The 22,374-nt window shown below is 44.5% G+C and overlaps 1 protein-coding gene across 9 annotated transcripts in view; it reads right to left on the bottom strand.

Moving 5' to 3' along the window:
• Positions 1–22,374, bottom strand: part of LOC119970506 (multiple C2 and transmembrane domain-containing protein 1-like) — an 891,726-nt gene that overhangs the window by 285,050 nt on the left and 584,302 nt on the right. For all 9 annotated transcript variants that reach the window (XM_038805255.1, XM_038805256.1, XM_038805254.1 and 6 more), the window contains one exon: positions 14,456–14,575. In XM_038805255.1, the coding sequence (XP_038661183.1) occupies positions 14,456–14,575 (120 nt within the window). The remainder of the gene's footprint in view (positions 1–14,455; positions 14,576–22,374) is intronic.

The raw sequence follows: 22,374 nt of genomic DNA, 5'->3' as shown, positions 1-22,374 counted from the left end.
TGTTGCATTTGCTGCGTGTGAGCTGAGTCGAAGACACTCCGGCTTGATGCGAAGCTCCATCCTTTAAACTCTTGTGCATTAAATTGATGCACAATCAATGGACACGAAACGTAGATGAAGTCCGAATGATAGGCTTTAATGCACAAGAAGTGTACCCGGCAGCAGATGTACAGAAGAAAGGTCGACTGCCGGGAAGCACAGGTTCTTATATCCCGCCTCGTAGGCGGAGCTACCTACCTCTCAGCCAATCGGCTGAGAGGTACATGACATACCCGGGCCAATGGGCAGCGAGTCCCCTGCACCAATGGCAGATCACACTTCCAGGTACCGTAATACCCCTAGTCAAACTACCACACAATCTAACCCATACAATTCAATAAAATAACATATAACCGTTGCAACAAAAAAAAGGAACAAAAATGCCAATCAAACCAAACAAAACTTAAACTCTATAACAATGTGAAGTCAAGTAAGTTACAATACAGGTCAGTGAAAAGAAAGTTATAACATTTATATATTTTCCAGCTTCTCAATCACAGTCCACGATCTCTCTTCCAGCTCCACTCCTCACTTCTGTCCCAAGCCTTCTGCCTTCAAGAACGCCTCAGCTGCCTCCACCATTTCAAAATAAAAATCTTTGGTGTTGTACATCACCCTCAGCTTTGCCGGGTATACATGCTAAATCACAGTCCCTTTTTGTACAGCGCCGCCTTCACTCGGCTGAACGCTGCTCGTCTCTTTGCCAACTCCACCGTCAAGTCCTGGTGAAACGAACACCAGCACTATCTCACTGCACCTCCCGCTTCTGCTTCGCCCAGCTTAACACCTTCTCCTTGATGTGGTATTTATGGAAGCAGATAATTACTGCTCTCGGCAGCTCGTTTACTTTGGGTTTCGGCCTTAATGACCGATGAGCTCGGTCCAGTTCATACCAGGAGGGGTCTTCAATCTCCCCATTAACTCCACCAACATCTCAACAAAGTACTCAGTTTGCCCTCTGCCCCTTCGGGCAAGCCCACTATTCTCAGATTGTGCCACCTTGAGCGGTTCTCCAAGTCCTCGAGCTTTGCTCGGAGTCCTCTGTTGACCTCCACCACCCTCCGCAATTCATCCCTCATCAAGGTGAGCTGATCGCTGTGCTGCGACACGGCCTCCTCCACTTTCTTCATCTTTTCATCTTGGCCACATCCGCTCTCACCGGGGTGATTGCCTCCTCCACCAATGATCACAGTACGACCGCCATCTCCTTCCTCAGTGCCTCCATGTGCATCGCAAACTCCTTCTCCAGCTCAACAGCCATCACCTTGGTCATCTTTCCCACCACGCGGTCCGGCCTCCGCCATCTTGTCAACGCTTTTACTGGTCCTCTCCTTCGGCTGCGAACCCGCTTTCCTCCCTTCTTCACAGCTGTTTTTGGCATCCCTTAACCACTTAGTATTTTTCTCCTCCTTTCTTCAATCTCAAGATAAATAAATAATAAAACTTAAATAAGTAAAAATAGATAATTTAAAAAAATTAAAATTAAAAATTAAAAAACATTTCAAAAATAAAATTTCAAAAAATCTCTTCCCCTGGGTCCGGACTTCAGACATCCCAAACATTTATTTTCAGTGGGGGGCCACCTGGTGTATGCTGCTCCCCCTCTACATTCATCCTGGATTCGGGCCTCGCCTCAGGCCAAGCTCCTCCGCTGCCGCTTGCGTCAGGCTCGATGCCTCTGCTCCTCCAGCCACGGGTCACCCCACCGGCTCCAAATCGGCCCAACCCGGTGCCTGTCTCTCAGGCCCCAACGGCCGAAGAAATTCCGACCGCTGAAACAATGGGGAAACCCCCGGAAAACGCCAAAATGTCTCCGACCGGCGGGAGCCCCTCATCTCGAGTTTTAAGTTAACATTTGATTTCGTAAGCAAGACTGCAGACAACCTCGCCACCCCACAAAATCTGCCCCATCTGAATACAACCAAAAAATCAACTAGTGTATCGTTGGATAGCTGATCAGAATTGACTGAATCATTACTGCCCAGTCACACTGCCAAATAGAACAGACTCTGTCTATGACTCCGGTTCACTGTAGGTATTTACTCCATTTAAATGGAACCAATACACAAACAAAATACACATCTTTCCAAAGGAGTTAGGTAAGAACACAGCAAAAGGCAGGGATCAATTGTTGGGCAACTTATAAGCTCACTAGCAATTAAAGCATAAAATCATTTCCACAAGTTCAGAAATCAGCAAACCATTCTGTCAAACTTATTTTTTCCCCAAAAGTCAGCAAAGCTGTGATTACTTTTATTAGTTATTTTCCTGTAAGGTGGGAGATAATACCAAAAATGCCATTACGTGTGCTTAAAGAGTTAATAATCTAAGCAAATAAAGCACACTGTGAATTTAAAGATTAACCCAAACCTTGAATAAGTATACGCCCCCATGTGGCAGACCCTACTCCTTTATGTGTTCAGTAAGCAGAAGGAAGGCTTTTTCAATAATCCACAATTTATTAATTTGAACAGGCCGGAGATTGTAAATGTAAAACTAATCATCATTGCTTACTGGAGTACTTTGACATTTTTGTCTTGAAGTCTCATTAATTTCATGGCATACAAAAAAATGTAAGGAAAATGTTAGCTGATCAATACTCTGCCTCTCTCATGTAGCACTACAATTCAAATCCCAGGGGGCCTTCAGAACAGAAATTAACTGCGTAAAATATCAAATGTAAATGCTGAATAGTGTCACACTGATGAGAATACAACCTGCAAAGTCTCATTTAATGCAGAAAAAAAAATGCTGGCACAGCAAATTACCTGCAATCCCATAAAAAAGGTTAAAAGTTGATCCTTTAAAATGATGTATTGACTTTTGCGTGTGAACTTCTGCTTAAAAAGTTTACAGCTCTTCTATTTACCAGACATTTAAAGTGGTGGATAGTCGAAGAGGCAGAATATCTGCTGATTAGCCTATTCTGCAGACTTACTGTTTTTACTAAGGGTGCGATTAAACGGAAAACTTTCTATTCGGAATTTTGGACGCCAATGGCGGGATGTTCCTCAACGGGCACGTTGGCTAGATCGTGACCCGTATTTAATGGACTTAGTGCCGGAAATGAGTCCCCACAAGCTTTGCGCCATTACTGGCTGCCTCACCATCTGATTCACCAGCAACGCGTCTCAGCATCTACCACTAACAAGGGGAGCTGCTTTTAAACGTTCCCTCACCTCAGATTCCCAGTCAACCCACAAGCGTGGCAATGTGCAAACCTGCTTCTAGCTTTGGCAAAGTCGACCTGGTCAGGCTTCTTGACGCTGTGGATGCGAGATGGGACAACCTGTTCCCTCCAGAGGAGGTTGGAAGACCAGCAGCAGGGTAACAATACCACCTGGGAGCCAGCGGCAGTCAGTCCGGGCAACATGAACAGGAGGACCAGCATCTACTGTAGGAAGGTGACCAACAACCTCGACTGAGCTGCAAGGGTAAGTTACCACCTCTCTCCGCCCATCCCCACAAATCACTGTTTGACAGCTCGCTCCCTCACCACATCTGCTCTTCATGCTTGTTCCTCAACACCCGTTGGCACCCAGCAGCACAACCCCTTCAAGTCTAGGTGCAGGGCCCACACATGCCTGCTGCTATAGACTCCCCATATCCATCAAACACGCGGCTCATAAAGCCCTCTCCTTCTCCCCGCTGGAGAAGATAGCTTATAACAGGGGTGGTGTAGAAGTCAGGTATTTTAAATACACTTAATATAGGTAAGAAGACTGTTTAAGACAGAAATATTAAATCCCAGTTTTAAAATGAAAGAAATATACAACTTCCAAACTCAGACATGTGTTTGGGAAAAACAGAACCACTGATAAAAACATCACATTCTTTCAAGGGCAGCAGCAAAATCCCATGGGTTTTAAGGTGGTATAGTCAAAGGACCCATTGTTGTGAATTCTGGACACTTGTGATAACAGCCTGAACCACATTCCATAACGTATGCAAGCTGAAACATTTTAAACTGTGTCAAAATACAGTTTCATTTATATTTTCGAAATAATAGCATGATGAGATGACTAACGTCTCAATTGTTGCAGATAAGCAACAATTGGAAGTGGCGTTGCATTGGGAGGATGGACGGCTTTTTATCAAATCAAATGTGTTTTGAATATAGCTTAAACCAATTAGGATTATATTGGGGTGTGATCGGATCGCTTAAGACAGATATCAAAGAGTATATCCATGGATAATTTGGCCACCATTTTAGACAAGAGACTAGAGGCGAGGAGAGAAGAGGCAAGAAGACAGACAAGTCAGAAAGACTAGAGACAAGAGACAGACAAGTCAAAAAGACGAGAGACGAGAAGACAGACAAGTCAGAGAGACAAGAGAAAAGACAAGAAGACAGAAAGTCAGAAAGACACAGAGAGAAAGAGACAGGAAAGAGACAAAGAGAACAAGACAGAAAGAGAGAGAGAGAGAGAGAGAGTAAAGGAAGAGAATTAGAAAAGAGTTCTGTATTCCTATTTCATTTTCATACTTTGACTTCAGCCTTTGACTTTTAAAGTTGTGTTCAGGCTATTGTCTCAGAAGATAATTCCTGTGATTCTTTGAAGAAAATCAAATTGTCTACAAACTACCTTTTAAATCATTTTCAAGTTGTAACCAATGAACTTCAATAAAACAATTCTTATTTGCACCTGACAAGTTTTTAACTTGAATTTCTACTGAGTTTCAGCAATGTCTCACCAACAACCGGCAACCGTAATTTAAACAAAACTGGATTCAAATCTTAAGATACTACAATTGGCGTAGTCGGCAGGAAAAACTTTTCCGTGCAAGGGCCACATTCAGAAATTCACAATTTTAAAGGGCCGCATAGTATATTAATTAATAGTCCCGGTTGTAACCAATTAGCGTGCGGCATATACCTCAGCGCTTCCCCCGGCGGCATCCTGCCTTTAGCCCTCTTTTTCTCTACTTTTCAAAAATGGCGCTTCACCCGGTTATGATTCTGGGCGCCTCATATAGAACATAGAACAGTACAGCACAGAACAGGCCCTTCGGCCCTCGATGTTGTGCCAAGCAATGATCACCCTAATCAAGTCAACGTATCCACCCTATACCAGTAACCCAACAGCCACCCCCCCCCCCCAATTAACCTTATCAAAAAAATTTTTTTTTTTAAAATTAAAAAAAAAATGTTTTTTTTATGACTTGATCTTGGTGGGCCGCATAAAGACCTTTGGCGGGCCGCATGCGGCCCGCGGGCCATAGTTTGCCCACCCCTGGCCTATAATAAGCGGGAAAGGGCCAAGAAGGAGTGCGGAGTACCGGAGATTCGAGTCTGCACCCCCTATGAGGAATGGGTCCTGGAGATTGTGGTGTTGACCGAGGAGAGAACAATCACAGACAGCAAAGTTGGCCTGTGCCGTGGAGGTGAGAATCCATTGTCCCTTCACCCAGATAAGCTGTTTCAAGTGGGTTGTTCGTGTTCAGCAAAATGATCCTTCCATCTCACTGATCACATTTACATCACATGTTTCTCAGGATCTCCATCTGATGGGGTTGGGCCAACCAAATCATTCTTACGCCCACCCCCACCACGAGACCACCTCGGATGAGAACTCTGAGGAGACCACCATCGAGGGGTCACAGCTATCACCCCCACCTTCCACCATGCAGAGACACAACATTAGTGAACAGGCTTCTTGGGCTGGAACATCCAAGAGAGTCAGCAATCAGAGGTCTGCTGGATGCCAGGACTCTGAGTCCCATCAGATGTTGAGTCTCTGGAGAAGGCTATCCCAGAGGTGATGCAGATATTTTTTGTCTTCATATTCCATGTGCCATGTGACTATGTCCAATGATATGACCTAAGAAGGTGACTTGAGCTTTTTTGCAAATTCACTCTTAGACAAATTTACCAACAATCCAGCTTCCTTTAATTGTCTGAATAGTTGTTTTAAATGTTCCAAATGCTCCTTCCATGTTTCATTGAACACCACCAAATTGTCTATGTACACTGCACAATTGTTCAGACCCGAGATGGCTAATCTTTGGAATGTTGCTGACACATTCTTCATTCCAAATGGCATGACCTTAAATTGATACAGACTATTTGGCAACACAAAAGCAGAGACCTCCTTTGACCAGTCTGATAAAGGTACTTGCCAATATCCTTTAAGTAAGTCAAGTCTAGTAATACAATGTGCTTACCCGACATTTTCAACACAGTCTTACAAACGAAAAATAGGTACGAATTTGACTTCATAACTAAGGTGACCTTTCTATAGTCCACATATAATCATTGTGTTCCATCTGGATTGAGTACCATGACAGTCAATGAGCTCCAATCTCTGCAACTCACTCCGATGACATCCTCCTTCGGCATGTTGTCGATATCCATTTATACCTGTGATACCTTTAGTGGATTGAGCCTGTATGGACGTTGTTTAATGGGAATAGCACTTCTCATATCCACATAATGCATACTTACTTTCCTACTTCCCAATGTATTCCCACATACAGCTCTATACCACTGTAATACCTGTTTTAGGTCATTTTGATTTTCTTCCGGAAGGTAATTCAATAATTTATCCCCTTTTTAATACTTCCTCATTATTCAATTTAATTTGAGGAATGTTAAACTCAGAATCATCTAGATTTATCTCTTCTCCCTGAGCTACAATGACTAACACCTTCTCCTTCTGTCCTTCTCTATCAAAATGCCTTTTGAGCATATTAACATGAAACACTATGAGTTTTACTTCTGTCTGGCATTCTTTTCAAATAATTCACCTCACTCAATTTCCTTTCAATTTGATAAATCCATTATATCTTTCTTTTAACAGTTTATCCACCATTAGTAACAATACTAATACTTCCTCCCCACTAACAAAACCATTAATTTTTGATTTCTTATCCGCCTCTTTTTTCATTACCTGTTGTGAAAATTTTAAATGTTTCCTAGCCAATTCACCAGCCCTAGTTAATCTTGACCTAAAATTTGACACATAGTCTAACAATGTAGTCCCTGACCTCAAACTCACCGATTTCTCTTTGGCCAATTTAAGTGGCCCTCTCACCTAATGACCAAAAATCACTTTAATGGACTGAATTCAGTGATTCATCAGGTACATGTCTAATTGCAAATAGTACAATCCTCGGGATAATCTTGACTATCGGCCCTCAACATGGTCTTTAGAGTTTGATGCCATCTTTCTAATGCCCCTGATGATTTGGATGGTACACCATTGAGTTAAATTGCTTTATTCTTAAGCTATCCAGAACTTCCTTTAATAACTTAATCATAAAATTGGATCCCTAACTAATCTGAGTGAGTTAGGTTAATTCTTCTACAACTCTCTTGGATTTCATGTTTCTTAACGGAATTGCCTCCAGAAATCTAGTAGGGACGTCCATTACTGTCAACAGATACTGATTCCCACATTTGGTTTTAGGCAGGGGTCCACGCAATCAATTAAGACCCTAGTAAAAGGTTCCTCAAATGGTGGAATAGGTATTCAAGGTGCTGGTTTGATTCCTGCCTGAGGTTTCCCTGTGATCTGACATGTGTGACATGTACAGCACAATTCAGCTACATCCTTATACAATCCAGGCCAATAAAAATATTTTTGTATTTTTGCTTGAGTTTTCGTTACTCCTAAATGACCCCATACTCGAACCTTATGCACCACCCGTAAAACCTCCTTTTTGAAACCAACCGGTAACACCACTTGATAAACTTCTGCCCATTTCTCATCTGCTTGAATATGTAAAGGTCTCCATTTTCTCATCAATACATTATTTCTAATGTAATAATACTCTGGTGAACACTCAGATTGCATTTCTGTATATGCTTTCTGATACAACTGCTTTATCTCTGAATCTTTCTGTTGTAATTCAACAAACTTGTTTGAACTAAAGATATCCACTTCATCCACCGCCTGCTGTTGTTCTTTACTAACCATCTGATCAAACATGGTTTATGACAACTGAACTTCAGCTTCCCTATTGGCACTCCTTAAGTTCTCTTCCTCCTGTCTCAACCCGTGGCTTTGTGATCTTGTTACCACAAATTAAGGAAACATTCCCGGATATACTTCTTACAACAGCTCAGTTGTTTGACTTACACTTGCTTTTCAACCCGTGATCCAGCTATATAATGACCTAGGATATATTGTACCCCTGAAACAGATAATTTTTCTATTAATCCATCTATCATTTCACCACTTTTCACCAGACTTTCTATCCTTACCTTACATAATAGCACACTACTGCTCTCGCCACTAATTCCACATATTACCACCTTCTCTATCAATACCCCTTCCAAACTACATATCTCCTTGTCTCTCACTATTAAAGATTGACTTGCTGCTGCATCCCTCAAAATCTTAATCTTTTTACCTACTCCACCTTGTACACACAAGTAGACCTTACGCTCACAAATATAATCCTTAAAAGATCTGCTACCTGCTTATCCACCAACCTCTGCACAGGCTGTACACTCTATTGTACCTCTTCCACTGGGACAACAACATTCTTTTGTTTAACTCTTTCAAATTGTATATATCTCTGACCTGGTTCTTTCCTTAGATTTCTAAACTTTTGTCTGTAGGCTTCTGCCACTGGTTCATATGTACTCACTATGGCTTTTCTCACCTTATCATAATCCCTACTTACCTCTCTGATAGTGATGCAAACACTTCACCAGCGCTACCTACCAACTTTGTTTAAACCAACACTTCCCACATGGTTTTTGGCCAATTCAATTGTTTAGGCACTTTTGCAAATGAGATGAAAAAGGATTCTCAACAAATCTTGGCAATGCTTGAACATATTTAAACATGTCCCAACCAATATTTTGACTGGGAAGTATTACTTCTTCCTCCAGACCTTCCTCAGCCTTTAACTCCAACCTTTTCAGTTGATGATCTCCCTGCAGTGCCAGTTTACAAAGTTCAAATTCGCTCTCTTTTCTTGTCCCTTTGCTCCTTTGTTAATCTTTTCATCTTTCCATTTGTACGTCAATCTTCCTCCTTTCCATTACCTTTTGAAAAGCCCTCTCTTTTTCCTTTTCTGCCCTCTCTTTCTTTCGTATCTGCCATTGCCAATCTCTCCTTGGTTTCTTCAGTTCTATTTCTTTTTGTTTCGCTATTTCCTGCATTTCTAATTGTTTAATTTTTAATTGGATTTTAGCTAATTCTAATGATTCAGGCTGTCTCTCTGGCAAATTTAAATATTGAGCTATGGATTGCATTATCTCTACCTTCCTCGGCCCTTTTGATAAGGTTAGCTAAAGCTTCTCCACCAAACGCAAAGGTTTTGCTTTAGTCTCCCTTTGTAAACCATCCCGAGTAATCACATCCAGATCCAGGAAAATCTTTGCAACTGAAAGAGCCATCTCCAGTCAGTCCCTATTTAAATTTCAAAATCTGAAAGAATGCAATCATTCCACACACACTCACTGTCTTTGCGTTCAATAACCGCAAGACAAACAATGAATAATAATTAAGAATCTGATTTCGGACCCCAATCCTGATCCTGGACCCCAATCCTAGTCCCGGACGAGCCCCCAATTTTATTACAATCCATGACCAGACCCCAACAGTGGTTAGGATAATGGACCAAAACCCTAATATTTTAGTTTATTTTAAATCTGTGCTGAAAGAATGATTCACTCCAGGAGTGATTGCATGAAAAAATTGGGCTTTGATTTCTGAAACAATTATGAATACAATATTAAACTTTTAACTTCACACACAAAACAAGCAGTTTACAATTACCCCTGAGCATAACTATACAATTTCCCATTGAACAACAAGAAAAGAAACATACAGCTCTTAATCCAGTTTAAAATTAGCAGGGCATGGAGTAATACTAGCTTTCTAAAACAGATTTGGCTCTGGTTGGAACTCCTTCAGAGTTTGGCTGAATATCTTCAAATAGCTGATTCAACTAGACTGTTACAGCCTCTTCCTTGTCTTCAGACAAGACTGCTCGACTTTAAAATATTATTACTCTTTTTTTTAAACCATCCCATATGGGAAGAATTGTGGACTCAGAGTCAGGCAGATGAGAACTCATCTCCCCTTTCTCTCAATGCTTCTCCAAACTCACTGTCTCTCTGCCTTTCTGGACTGCACCTAGCAATTACCTCATCTGCCCAAGCTTAAAAAATATGCAGGCTGCAAAAGCACATTACCTCCCCAGGGACCTCCCCAGTCAATCCATGGGCGCGATTCTCCGCAAATGCGGCGAGTCGTAAAGGCTGCCGTGAAACTGCCCGTGTTTCACGGCAGCCTCCGCGCCCCCTCCCGGGACCCGATTCTCCCCCCCGGGCGGGGCTAGCAGCGCAGCCCCGTGAAGCACGACATCGCAGGCTTAGCGACCGTCGCTAAGTCCGCGCGCCAAGCGTCACGGCGGCTGACGCGCACGATGACGTCAGCCGCGCATGCGCGGGTTGGAGCCGTCATGCCCCTCAGCCGCCCCGCGGACTGATCCTGCGGGGCGGCGGAGGAACAAATAGTGCGCGGGTATCGGACCCGCTGCCCACGATCGGTGCCCAACGATCGCAGGCCCATGCCACCATGCCATGGTTGTCCGGGACGGCACTTTGCGGACGTTTTCACGAATGGTGAGAGCAGGTGTGTTTGCATTCGTGAAAACAGCCGTAAAAGCCTGGGAACTCGGCCCATCGGCCTGGGGAGAATCGCTGTTCACCGTAAAAAACGGCGAGCAGCGATTCGTGTCGTGGGGCGGCCATTGGGGGGGGGGGGAGGAGAATAGCGGGAGGTCGGGAAAAATGTCGGGAAGGCCCTCCCGCTATTCTCCGACCCGTCGTGGGCAGCGGAGAATCACGCCCCCTATTCTTCTGGTCAATTTCACATGCTACTTACTAGGAGCAAAACAAAATCCTTTTTAGAAACATGAGCATTGCAGCCAAACACACTATACCCCCAGGCTTTTAACTCTTAACTTGTCCCAATATTTAGAAGCCAATATTCCTTAAATCTGCCACTCGTCACATGCATAGCTGATCGGAGGAGTCCCAAAGGCTACGGGCATAGGAGATGCTGACAATGCGTGGCATCGAGCAGCATAATACAATACCTCTCCCACCCGACTTATTTACTCTTCCAACTTCTTCCATCGGGCAGGAGATACAAAAGTCTGAGAAAATGCACTAACAGATTCAAAAACAGCTTCTTCCATGCTGTTACCGGACTCCTGAATGACCCTCTTGTGGACTGATCTGATCTCTTCACACATCTTCTCTACTGAGTAGTACTACATTGCTGTATGCTTCACCCTATGCCTATGCCTATGTATTTACATTATGCATTTTATGTTTGCCCTATGCATTTTATTTTCATGTACGGAATGATCTGTCTGAACTATACACAGAACAGTACTTTTCACTGTACCTCGGTACATGTGACAATAAACAAATACAGAATACAGAACCAGGGCCAACATGATCCAGAACTTGCCATCCAGAGTGGGCTGGTTACATCCGATTTTGGCTTTTCCCGCTATTTAACTGGCTCGCTCAGATCCCTGCTGGGTGCAACACATTGGTCAAATTGCACCCTGAATGTCACAACATCCTCAAGGTTGGCAGATGCTGCGGTACGTCAGCATTCCTCTTGCATCCTTAACATCTGGAATTAGGTTTTTGCACTATGGGTTATTCGGACTTTAACGACTTTCACCTTGCCTGCCAATGTATGTATGAACAGTTTGGCTTTCAATGGAGCAGACAAGGTCAGGGGAAAAAGATGGTGTTTGATCATCAAGGAATAGAAAACATTCTGGCCAAATCTTCCCAGTAGTTTGTGTGTCTCACTTGCCTACCTATCCAGATGGTGATGCAAGTGCAAGGCACCTAAATGTAAATTAACTTCTAGATGAATCGCAAAAAGAATACTGCAGTTTTATTACTGATTGACTGCTCAGTGATGTCAGTGTGTTTTGTGGAGCATTGCATATCTTGGGTATGAATGCTGCATTGTGCATTAAATTTGGTCGATTTACCAACCTGTTTCAGTTCTACAAGGGATGGAGACACATTGAATAATTTATGCCATCCAGATCATCAAAAATGACTTGGACCTCCACTGTAAACTCCCGGGGTTAAACCATTCTGATATGGCAATTTTAACATAATATAAAGCTGATTTGCATGAATTCCAAAGACTCTTGCCTGCTTTAAACATGTGCTTCCACCACCTAATTTCAGTGAGTAGTTACAAACTGTGGCAATCGAGATCCAACAGGAATGGATCAGTAAAAATCCTGTCCATTTTATAATAATAACAATCTTTATCATCACAAGTAGGCTTACATTAACACTGCAATGAAGTTACTGTGAAAGTTCCTAGTCGCCACATTCCGGCGCCTGTTCGGGTACACGGAGGGTGAATTCAGAATGTCCAAATTACCTAACAGCACATCTTTTGGGACTTGTGGGAGGAAACCGGAGCATCCGGAGGAAATCCACGCAGACACAGGGAGAACGTGCAGGCTCCACACAGACCCAAGTCGCCAATCGAACCTGGGAACCTGGTGCTGTGAAGCAACTGTGCTACCCACTTATCAATTCCTGCCAGGTGAGGTGGACGGCACGGTAGGGTGCCAGGGTGCCAGGTTCGATTTCCAGCTTGGGTCACGGTTGGTGCGGAGTCTACATGTTCTCCCTGTGTCTGCATGGGTTTTCTCCGGGTGCTCCGGTTTCCTCCCACAAGTCCCGAAAGATGTGCTGGTAGGTGAATTGAATATTCTGAATTCTCCCTCTGTGTACTTGAACAGGCGCTGGAATGTGGCGAATGGGGCCTTTTCACAGTTACTTCATTCCAGTGTTAATAAATAATCTTTATTGTCACAAGTAGGCTTACAGTAACACCAAATGTAAGCCTACATGTGACAATAAAGATTATTATTATTGTTTACCACCCCTGAACTGTCTATACTTCTCCACTTCCTTTTTCATTCTGTCTGTTAATATCTAGCAATTAATTTACTACAGAATTACTCCCATGTAACCTTACAATAGCACCTGACTGCATTCAAGTTGTCCTTTCTGAAAATACAGAGCAATCATTGCTAGCATGTGTGCAGTTGTCACATTATAAGTTCTGAATTATTTGGATGAATGTGTTTTCCATTCCTGTCACTATGTTTTGTGTCAAAACAAAGGCTGCTACTGAATTTTGAACTACTGCTTTTGTTAATGTGTTTAATTAATGCTTGGTTGTTTATATAAGAATAATAAGGATTAAAAGCATTGTAACCAGCTAAAAAACATGGCCAATCTGCTGAAATGTGCTGTCTCAGATCTGTGCTTCTTCTGATTTCATAATTCATCCTTTCAAAATAACCTTCATTGCAGAAACATGGAATCATGTTTGGGGACCATGCAGACTGTCACAAACCCACAAGTATAATAAGAAGTAATGGAAGGTGCACAGATCCTGCTGTTACATTTATTCAACTTTTGTAACAGGCAGAGTTTCAACTTTTTCCTATCTGCAGGACTGTGAAACTCTTCCAGCTGGTACTTGGCTACAGCTGGAGATAAACATGGCTCCAGGGGATTTAGCTGGACCTTTGTTATATTAATGATACAGTATAGATGTTTACAGTATGGAAACAGGCATGTCAGCCCAGTATGAAGTAGGAACAATAATGAATGGGCAAACCGTTGAACTGCTATTATTTCTGTAAATAGAACTTTTCAATAAACTTTAAACTTGTGACATAGAAAATATAGAACATAGAACAGTACACTCTAACCACTCTCTGAGTAAAAAAAACAACCTCGGCCATCAAGCTGTAAAGAAAATATGTATGATTTGGTTTGATATTTGCGATTTTGGAATCAACTTTAGGAATCAACCAGATTCTCGTGAAAAGAGTCAGCCTCAGATTTCAGGTCACGCTGATAAATTACTGATACTTTGTTTATGTTGCACCATTTAATAACTGGCTGTAATGCACTTCAGACTACATGGGTATCATTTTTAGTTGTATGGGTGGGGTAGCAGTTATTGGTCAATGTTGAGGTTAACAATCCAATTAACAACTTAAAAATTACATGTTAATTTGAGATATCACCAGCTAGGCACGAGATTGGCCCATGAATTACAAAGCACTGTGTACTAAAAGTATACAATTTTTCCTTCGCCTTCAGTTACTATCTATGCTCTTTACCCTTATACAAACGAATATATTGTCCCACTCAGTGAAGATTATTTCTTAATATACTTACAACAATGTCAAACTGTTCCTAGGTAAGCCTAATATAAACATGTTACTTCATTGAATTTAATTGCAAGTGTTGTTAAACCCTTTTCTGTACAAGTCAGCCTCTTTTTTTTAAATCAATGAGTATGACCGTGCATTTCATTAAGTGTACACACGATCCATCAACATGGCTGTGTTGATTTTGCCTATGGATTGTACATACCAAAAAAGCAGTGAGACTCCTCTGTGGTGATTCCCATTCAAAGCAACTGTTAATGAAGCGACCGGTATTTACCAGAACCATGATGCAGCGCCTCACACGATAGAAGTTTTTCTGGAGGAGCTGGAAAAATCAAGATGAATAAAAATGGGTGTTGATATTCCTTACCCACAATTTAGTACAAAGAAGCAAACAACAAAAATAATGTGCTACCTTCGACGTGAGAGAAATTTGTACCTTCAAAAACCTCTGAAGGAAACAAATTCTACACAACCAACCTGATAACACAAAATCCCACTTGCACAGAATGAGGGGGCGGGATTCTCTAACCCCCAGCAGGGTGGGAGAATCGCCGGGGGGGGGGGGGGGGGCGGCGTGAATCCCGCCACACCACACCGATGGCGGCTGCTGAATTCTCCGGCGCCGGTTTTCGGCCGGGGGCAGAGATCGCGCCATGCCGGTCGGGGGCTGTTGGCAGCGGCCCCCCCCGGAAATTCTCCGGTCCCCGATAGGCCGATCGGCCACCTGTTTTCGGCCAGTCCCGCCATGTGAAATGGGCATGGCCCATCCCGGCGGGACCTGGCTTGGAGGGCGGCTTGCGGAGTCCCCCCTCGGGGGGCGGGGGGGGTTCCGGCCCCGGGGGGGGGCCTCCATGATGGCCGGGCCCACCGATCTGCGGGCTGGCCTGAGCCGTGGGGGCACTCTTTCCTTCTGCGCCAGCCTCTGTATGGCTCCGCCATGACCAGCACGGAGAAGAAACCCACTGCGCATGTGCAGGAAACACAGCAGCGGTTCTGCGCATGCGCCAACTCGCGCCAGCCGGCGGAGGCCCTTTGGCGCCGGTTGGCACGGCGCCAACCCCTCCAGCACCGGCGGAGGGAACTGGTAGTGCGGAGGATTCTGTAACTTTCGGACGGCCCGACGCCGGAGTGGTTCACGCCGCTCTTGGCGCCGGTACGGGCCGCCCCGCCGATTGCGGGAGAATCCCGCCCAGGCAATCCAGTCATCAAATGAGCCAGTAATATGTGCCACAATCCGCATGTTCTTTACAATTGCAGGTACATTTTTTTTTACCAATAACTGCAATAAATAAAGGGGGAGATAGCGAAAACGCAGAGGGAGGAAAATTATAGAGGGTGCAGCATATTCTGGCAGAAGTGATTGCTTAAAGGTCAGGTAAAATGGCGGGAAAATGCAACTGACTGACTTTGGGCAGAATCACATTTGAAGCGCAGAGGCTGCCCACCAGCATTAAGGGAAGCTATGGGGGTGATCGGGGTGACATAAGAACATATGAAATGGGAGCAGGAGTAGACTGTACACCTTCCTCAAGCCTGCTCCTCCATTCAAAACAATCATGGCTAATTTTCTGCCTTAACTCCACCTTTCTGTCCACTCTCCATATCCCTTGATTCTGTGAGAGAAAATATGTCAATCTTAGTCTTAAACATACTCAATGATGGAGCATCCATAATTCTGCGGAGTAGAGAATTCCAAAGATTCACAGCCTTCTAAGTGAAGAAATCTCTCCTGATCTCAGTCCAAAATGATGGATGCGTTATCCTCAGCATGTGCGCCCCTCCTTCAATGTTCTAGATTGCACAATATGGGCTAACAGCCCCTCAGTGTCTGACCACCATGCCCCTTTAGAACCTTCATGAGTGGGAATGGGAAGGAAAGCCCAGGCTAGCAAAGCCCCAGACATTCTTTGTGGGATTCGTAGAAGAATCCCTGCTCCTCTTGACTTCACTATATGGAAAGATTTTACCATACCTTTCCTTCCCAGTTAATTTTTTTCCTGAACAGGATACCTGCAATATGTGGCCCATTCAGTAATTTACTGAAATATCGTCTTAATTCTAATGATTTCCGAGGAGTCCAATCTGCCGACATCAAGAAGGCTGCTATGTGAATTAAGCTGTGAACACTGGCTGCCTACAAAGGCTAAGATGGCCATGACCACAAATGATATGGTAGCATTATAGGGTGGTAAATCTTTGCGGAGATATTTTAACGGCATGCACTGCCTGACTCAACAACCCCTGGTGGCCCCCTCCCACTTTTTCCTATCTCTAAACACAAAAAAGAAAATAAGATTTAAGGAACTTGATTCCAAAAATGTTAAAGGTAAAGACAAAGGGGGCAATTTATTTGGAGCTACTGTCCTCTGTATTTTCAGTGGAAAAGTGATGAAAAATCTATTTATGTAGAAGAGTGAGAGCATATCTTTTTTTTATAAATGTTTTTTATTCAGTTTTCATGTTTTATATTGAACAAATTACAAATTGTTAGAGAGAGAGAAAAAAACACGCAAAAATTAACATATATATTTACAGGTGAGCATCTTCGTAGTAATAACTGTGGCCTCCCCCTCTTCGCCGGCATACATATTTTACATTCCCCAACATGTTTATTGGCATTTATTTAGTTTGGTTTTGGGCCTTAGCTAGCCATCAAACCCCCGTAACGAGCCCTTAGCCACCCCCCTCCCCGCCGGCTACCTTGCCCCGACTATTCTTCCTCTTGTACGTTGGCCACAAACAGGTCCCGGAACAATTGCATGAATGGCTCCCACGTTCTGTGGAAGCCGTCGTCCGACCCTCGGATGGCGAATTTGATTTTCTCCAGCATATCTAAGGCAATTCCTGGTCAAAATTTTATATTACAGTAAGAAGTCTTACAACACCAGGTTAAAGTCCAACAGGTTTGTTTCAAACACGAGCTTTCGGAGCGTGGTGTTGTAAGACTTCTTACTGTGCTCACCCCAGTCCAACGCCGGCATCTCCACATCAAAATTTTATATAAACAAGAAGAAAGTAAAAAACAAGATGGGCTGAACTGAAAAGATTGAAGTCAGAACAAATTGATCCATATTAGTCAAAGCAGTGACTCAAAAATCAATTGATAAATCATTGAATTTCTCTGAGCAAAGCAAAATCACTTTTAAGTCATTCTTCAGATAAGAACAGTGTAATAAAGATTATTCCAAACCGTCAGCTGTTGCCCAAATTTAGCTCCTTTGGATGAATTTGGACATTGGCAATCAATTTTTCAAAACTGCTGTTAATCTTCATTTGAACCATAAAAACTGAACGTTATTTCAGTCTTTTTTTTGTGAACATTTTAATGAAGCATTTATAATTTTAACATTTAAACATTCTAAACAACAGAGCGGTCCGACACACGCAACAACATCACAATAACATACCCAACTTCCCCACCACCCTACCTCCTGACTGCCCCTATATTAGATTCCCTATCCTTATTCTACAATGCCATGCCTCCCTTTTCCCACCCACCCCTCTCCCCACCCCCCTTCTGCTGACGGTCAGTTTTCCTTAAACAAGTCCATGAATGGCTGCCACCTCTGAGCGAACCCCTGAATTGAACCCCTTAAGGCGAACTTAATCTTCTCCAGCCTGAGAAACCCTGCCATGCCACTGACTCACACCCCTGAATTTGGAGACTCCGAGCCCCTCCATCCCAGCAAAATCCGTCTCTGGGCCACCAGGGAGGCAAAGGCCAAAACGTCGGCCTCTCTCCCCTCCTGGGCCCCCGGATACTCCAACACCCCAAAATTGCCATTTCTGGACTCAGAGTCACCCTCTCTTCCAGGACCTCTGACAGGACGTCTGCAAATCCCTGCCAGAATCCCCTCAGCTACGGACATGCCCAAAACATGTATACGTGATTCGGCGAGTTACCCCCACACTGCCCGCACCTGTCCTCCACCTCCTCAACGAACCTACTCATCCAGGCCATAGTCATATGAGCCCCATGGACCACCTTGAACTGGATCAAGCTAAGCCTGGCACACGATGAGGATGAATTTACTCTCCTCGAGGCCTTTTCCCATAGTCTGACCTCCTCTTCACCTCCCCAATTGGGACCCCTTCTCGCTCCATCAATTCCTTACATATTTCTGAGACCCTCTCCTCCCCAACCCCTGTTTTTGACATCACCTTATCCTGTAGTCCCCTCAGAGGGAAGCGAGGGAAGCTTGGAACCTGCCTCTAGACAAAGTCCCATACCTGTAGGTACTGAAATCCGTTCCCACACGGCAACTCAAACTCCTCCTCTAATCTCGCCAGGCTCGGAAAACCCTCTTCAATGAACAGATCACCAAATCTCTCAATCCCTGCCTGCTGCCACGTCCCAAAACCCCCGTCCAGCCCCCCCCCCGAACAAAACGGTGATTGTCACAGATCAGTGACCACACCGACGCCCCCTCCAATCTCATGTGCTGCCCCCATTGCCCCCACACCCTCAGGGCTGCCACTACCACTGAGCTTGTGGAGTACCGAGCCGGCGAGAATGGCAGAGGTATGTTAATAAAGCTTCCAAACTCGTACCCTGACAGGATGTCCCCTCCACTTGGTCCCACATCGACCCCTCTCCCACTATCCACTTCCTAACCATCGATATATTCACCGCCCAGTAATAATTAATAAAATTCGGAAGGTCCAAGCCCCTCATCCCGCGTCCCCATTCCAAAAGGACCTTCCTCACCCTCGGGGCCTTACCAGCCCATACGAAACCCGAGATCACCGCGTTCATCTTCCTGAAAAATGCTTTAGGGATAAAAATTGGAAGACATTGAAACACAAATAGCAATCTCGGGAGGACTGTCATCTTCACAGCCTGTACCTCCCCTCCAGTGACAGCGAGAGCATGTCCCACCTGCGGACGTCCACTTTCATTTGCTCAACCTCCCTGCCCAAATTTAACTTATGGAACTGACCCCAGTCCCTTGCCACCTGAATCCCCAGGTACCTAAAACTTCTTCCCACCACTTTAAACTGTAACTTCCTCAGGCTCCTCACTCTTACCCATGTTTAATTTGTAGCCCTTGAACTGACCAAATTCCTCCAATATCTCCATAATCCCAGCCATTTCCCCCAATGGGTCTGTTATGTAAAGGAGCAAGTCGTCCGCGTAGAGTGAAACTCTATGCTCCACCCCACCTCTCATGATCCCACACCAGATGGTCGATGACCTAAGCGCCATTGCTAAGGGCTCTATGGCCAGGGAAAACAATAGTGGGGAGAGTGGACACCCCTTTCTTGTCCCCCTACACAAACTAAAATAGTCTGACCGGACCCAGTAGGTCCTTACATTCGCCACCGGTGCCTGACATAACAGCCGGACCCTGTCATCAAATTCCTGCCTGAACCTAAACCTTCCCAGGATATAAAAACATAACAACATAAGAACTAGGAGCAGGAGTAGGCCATCTGGCCCCTTGAGCCTGCTCCGCCATTCAATGAGATCATGGCTGATCTTTTGTGGACTCAGCTCCACTTTCCGGCCTGAACACCATAACCCTCAATCCCTTTATTCTTCAAAAAACGATCTATCTTTACCTTAAAAACATTTAATGAAGGAGCCTCAACTGCTTCACTGGGCAAGGAATTCCATAGATTCACAACCCTTTGGGTGAAGACGTTCCTCCTAAACTCAGTCCTAAATCTATTTCCCCTTATTTTGAGGCTATGCCCCCTTGTTCTGCTTTCACCCGCCAGTGGAAACAACCTGCCCACATCTATCCTATCTATTCCCTTCATAATTTTATATGTTTCTATAAGATCCCCCCGCATCCTTCTAAATTCCAACGAGTACAGTCCCAGTCTACTCAGCCTCTCCTCGTAATCCAACCCCTTCAGCTCTGGGATTAACCTAGTGAATCTCCTCTGCACACCCTCCAGTGCCAGTATGTCCTTTCTCAAGTAAGGAGACCAAAACTGAAGATAATACTCCAGGTGTGGCCTCACTAACACCTTATACAATTGCAGCATAACCTCCCTAGTCTTAAACTCCATCCCTCTAGCAATGAAGGACAAAATTCCATTTGCCTTCTTAATCACCTGTTGCACCTGTAAACCAACTTTATGTGACTCATGCACTAGCACACCCAGGTCTCTCTGCACAGCAGCATGCTTTAATATTTTATCATTTAAATGATAATCCCGTTTGCTGTTATTCCTACCAAAATGGATAACCTCACATTTGTCAACATTGTATTCCATCTGCCAGACTCTAGCCCATTGACTTAACCTATCCAAATCCCTCTGCAGACTTCCAGTATCCTCTGCACTTTTCGCTTTACCACTTATCTTATTGTCATCTGCAAACTTGGACACATTGCCCTTGGTCCCGAACTCCAAATCATCCATGAAATTGTGAACAATTGTGGGCCCAACACGGATCCCTGAGGGACACCACTAGCTACTGATTGCCAACCAGAGAAACACTCATTAATCCCCACTCTTTGCTTTCTATTAATTAACCAATCCTCTATCCATGCTACTACTTTACCCTTAATGCCATGCATCTTTATCTTATGCAGCAACCTTTTGTGTGGCACCTTGTCAAACGCTTTCTGGAAATCCAGATATACCACATCCATTGGCTCCCCAATACCCCACAGGTACTTCCACTCTACCCAATCAAAGGCATTTTCTGCATCCATGGCTACCACCACCACGACCTCGCGCCCTTCCACTGGCATCATTATCATATTTAAGAGCCATCTAATGTTGTACATCAGGTGACGTCCCTTCACAAACCCGGTCTGGGCCTCCCCTATCCCCTCCGGGACACAGTCCTCTATGCACTTGGCCAAGATCTTTGCCAGCAATTTCGCATCCACATGTAAAAGGGAGCTCGGCCTGTACAATCCACAGTTCTCTGGATCCTTATCCCGCTTCAGAATACGGGAAATCGATGCCTGCAATAACGTTGGGGAAACACTCCCAACTCCTTGGATTCGTTAAAAGCCTTTACCAGGAGTGGCCCTAGCAGCCTGGAAAAAGTTTTGTAGAACTCGATCGGGTATCCATCAGGTCCCGGAGCCTTACCCGATTGTATCGCCCCCAATCCGTCTATCACCTCTCCAAGCCCGATTGGGCCTCCCAAGCCTTCCACCAACTCCTCATTTATCCTCGGGAACTCCAGACCCCCCCCCCCCCCCCCCCCCCCCACCATAAGAATCGCTTCATACCCTCCTCTCCGGTTGTGGGGTTCTGATTTCTATAGTCTGCTGTAAAATTCCCGAAACACATCATTTACCCCGCCGGATCCACAACCACCTTGCCCCCTTTAACCTTTAATTTCCCAATTTATCTTGCCACCTCCTGCTTCCTCAGCTGATGCGCAAACATAGAACATAGAACATAGAACATGGAACACTACAGCGCAGTACGGGCCCTTCGGCCCTCGATGTTGCGCCGACCTGTGAAACCATCTGAAGCCTATCTGACCTACACTATTCCATTTTCATCCATATGTCTATCCAGTGACCACTTAAATGTCCTTAAAGTTGGCGAGTCTACTACTGTTGCAGGCAGGGCGTTCCACACCCCTACTACTCTCTGAGTAAAGAAACTGCCTCTGATATCTGTCCTATATCTATCACCCCTCAATTTAAAGCTATGTCCCCTCGTGTTGGTCATCACCATCCGAGGAAAAAGACTCTCACTGTCCACCCTATCTAACCCTCTGACTATCTTATATGTCTCTATTAAGTCACCTCTCAGCCTTCTTCTCTCTAACGAAAACAACCTCAATTCCCTGAGCCTTTCCTCGTAAGACCTTCCCTCCATACCAGGCAACATCCTAGTAAATCTCCTCTGAACCCTTTCCAAAGCTTCCACATCCTTCCTATAATGTGGTGATCAGAACTGCACGCAGTACTCCAGGTGCGGCCGCACCAGAGTTATGTACAGCTGCAGCATGACCTTGTGGTTCCGAAACTCAATCCCCCTGCTGATAAAGGCTAGCACACCATATGCCTTCTTAACAGCCCTATTAACCTGGGTGGCAACTTTCAGGGATTTATGTACCTGGATGCCGAGATCTCTCTGTTCATCTACACTACCAAGAATCTTGCCATTAGCCCAGTACTCTGCATTCCTGTTACTCCT

The sequence above is a fragment of the Scyliorhinus canicula genome, chromosome 8, assembly GCF_902713615.1.
Source record: "Scyliorhinus canicula chromosome 8, sScyCan1.1, whole genome shotgun sequence".
Taxonomy (NCBI): domain Eukaryota; kingdom Metazoa; phylum Chordata; class Chondrichthyes; order Carcharhiniformes; family Scyliorhinidae; genus Scyliorhinus; species Scyliorhinus canicula.
The sequence above is the reverse complement of the archived record's forward strand: the minus strand, read 5'-3'. Positions and strand labels throughout refer to the sequence as shown.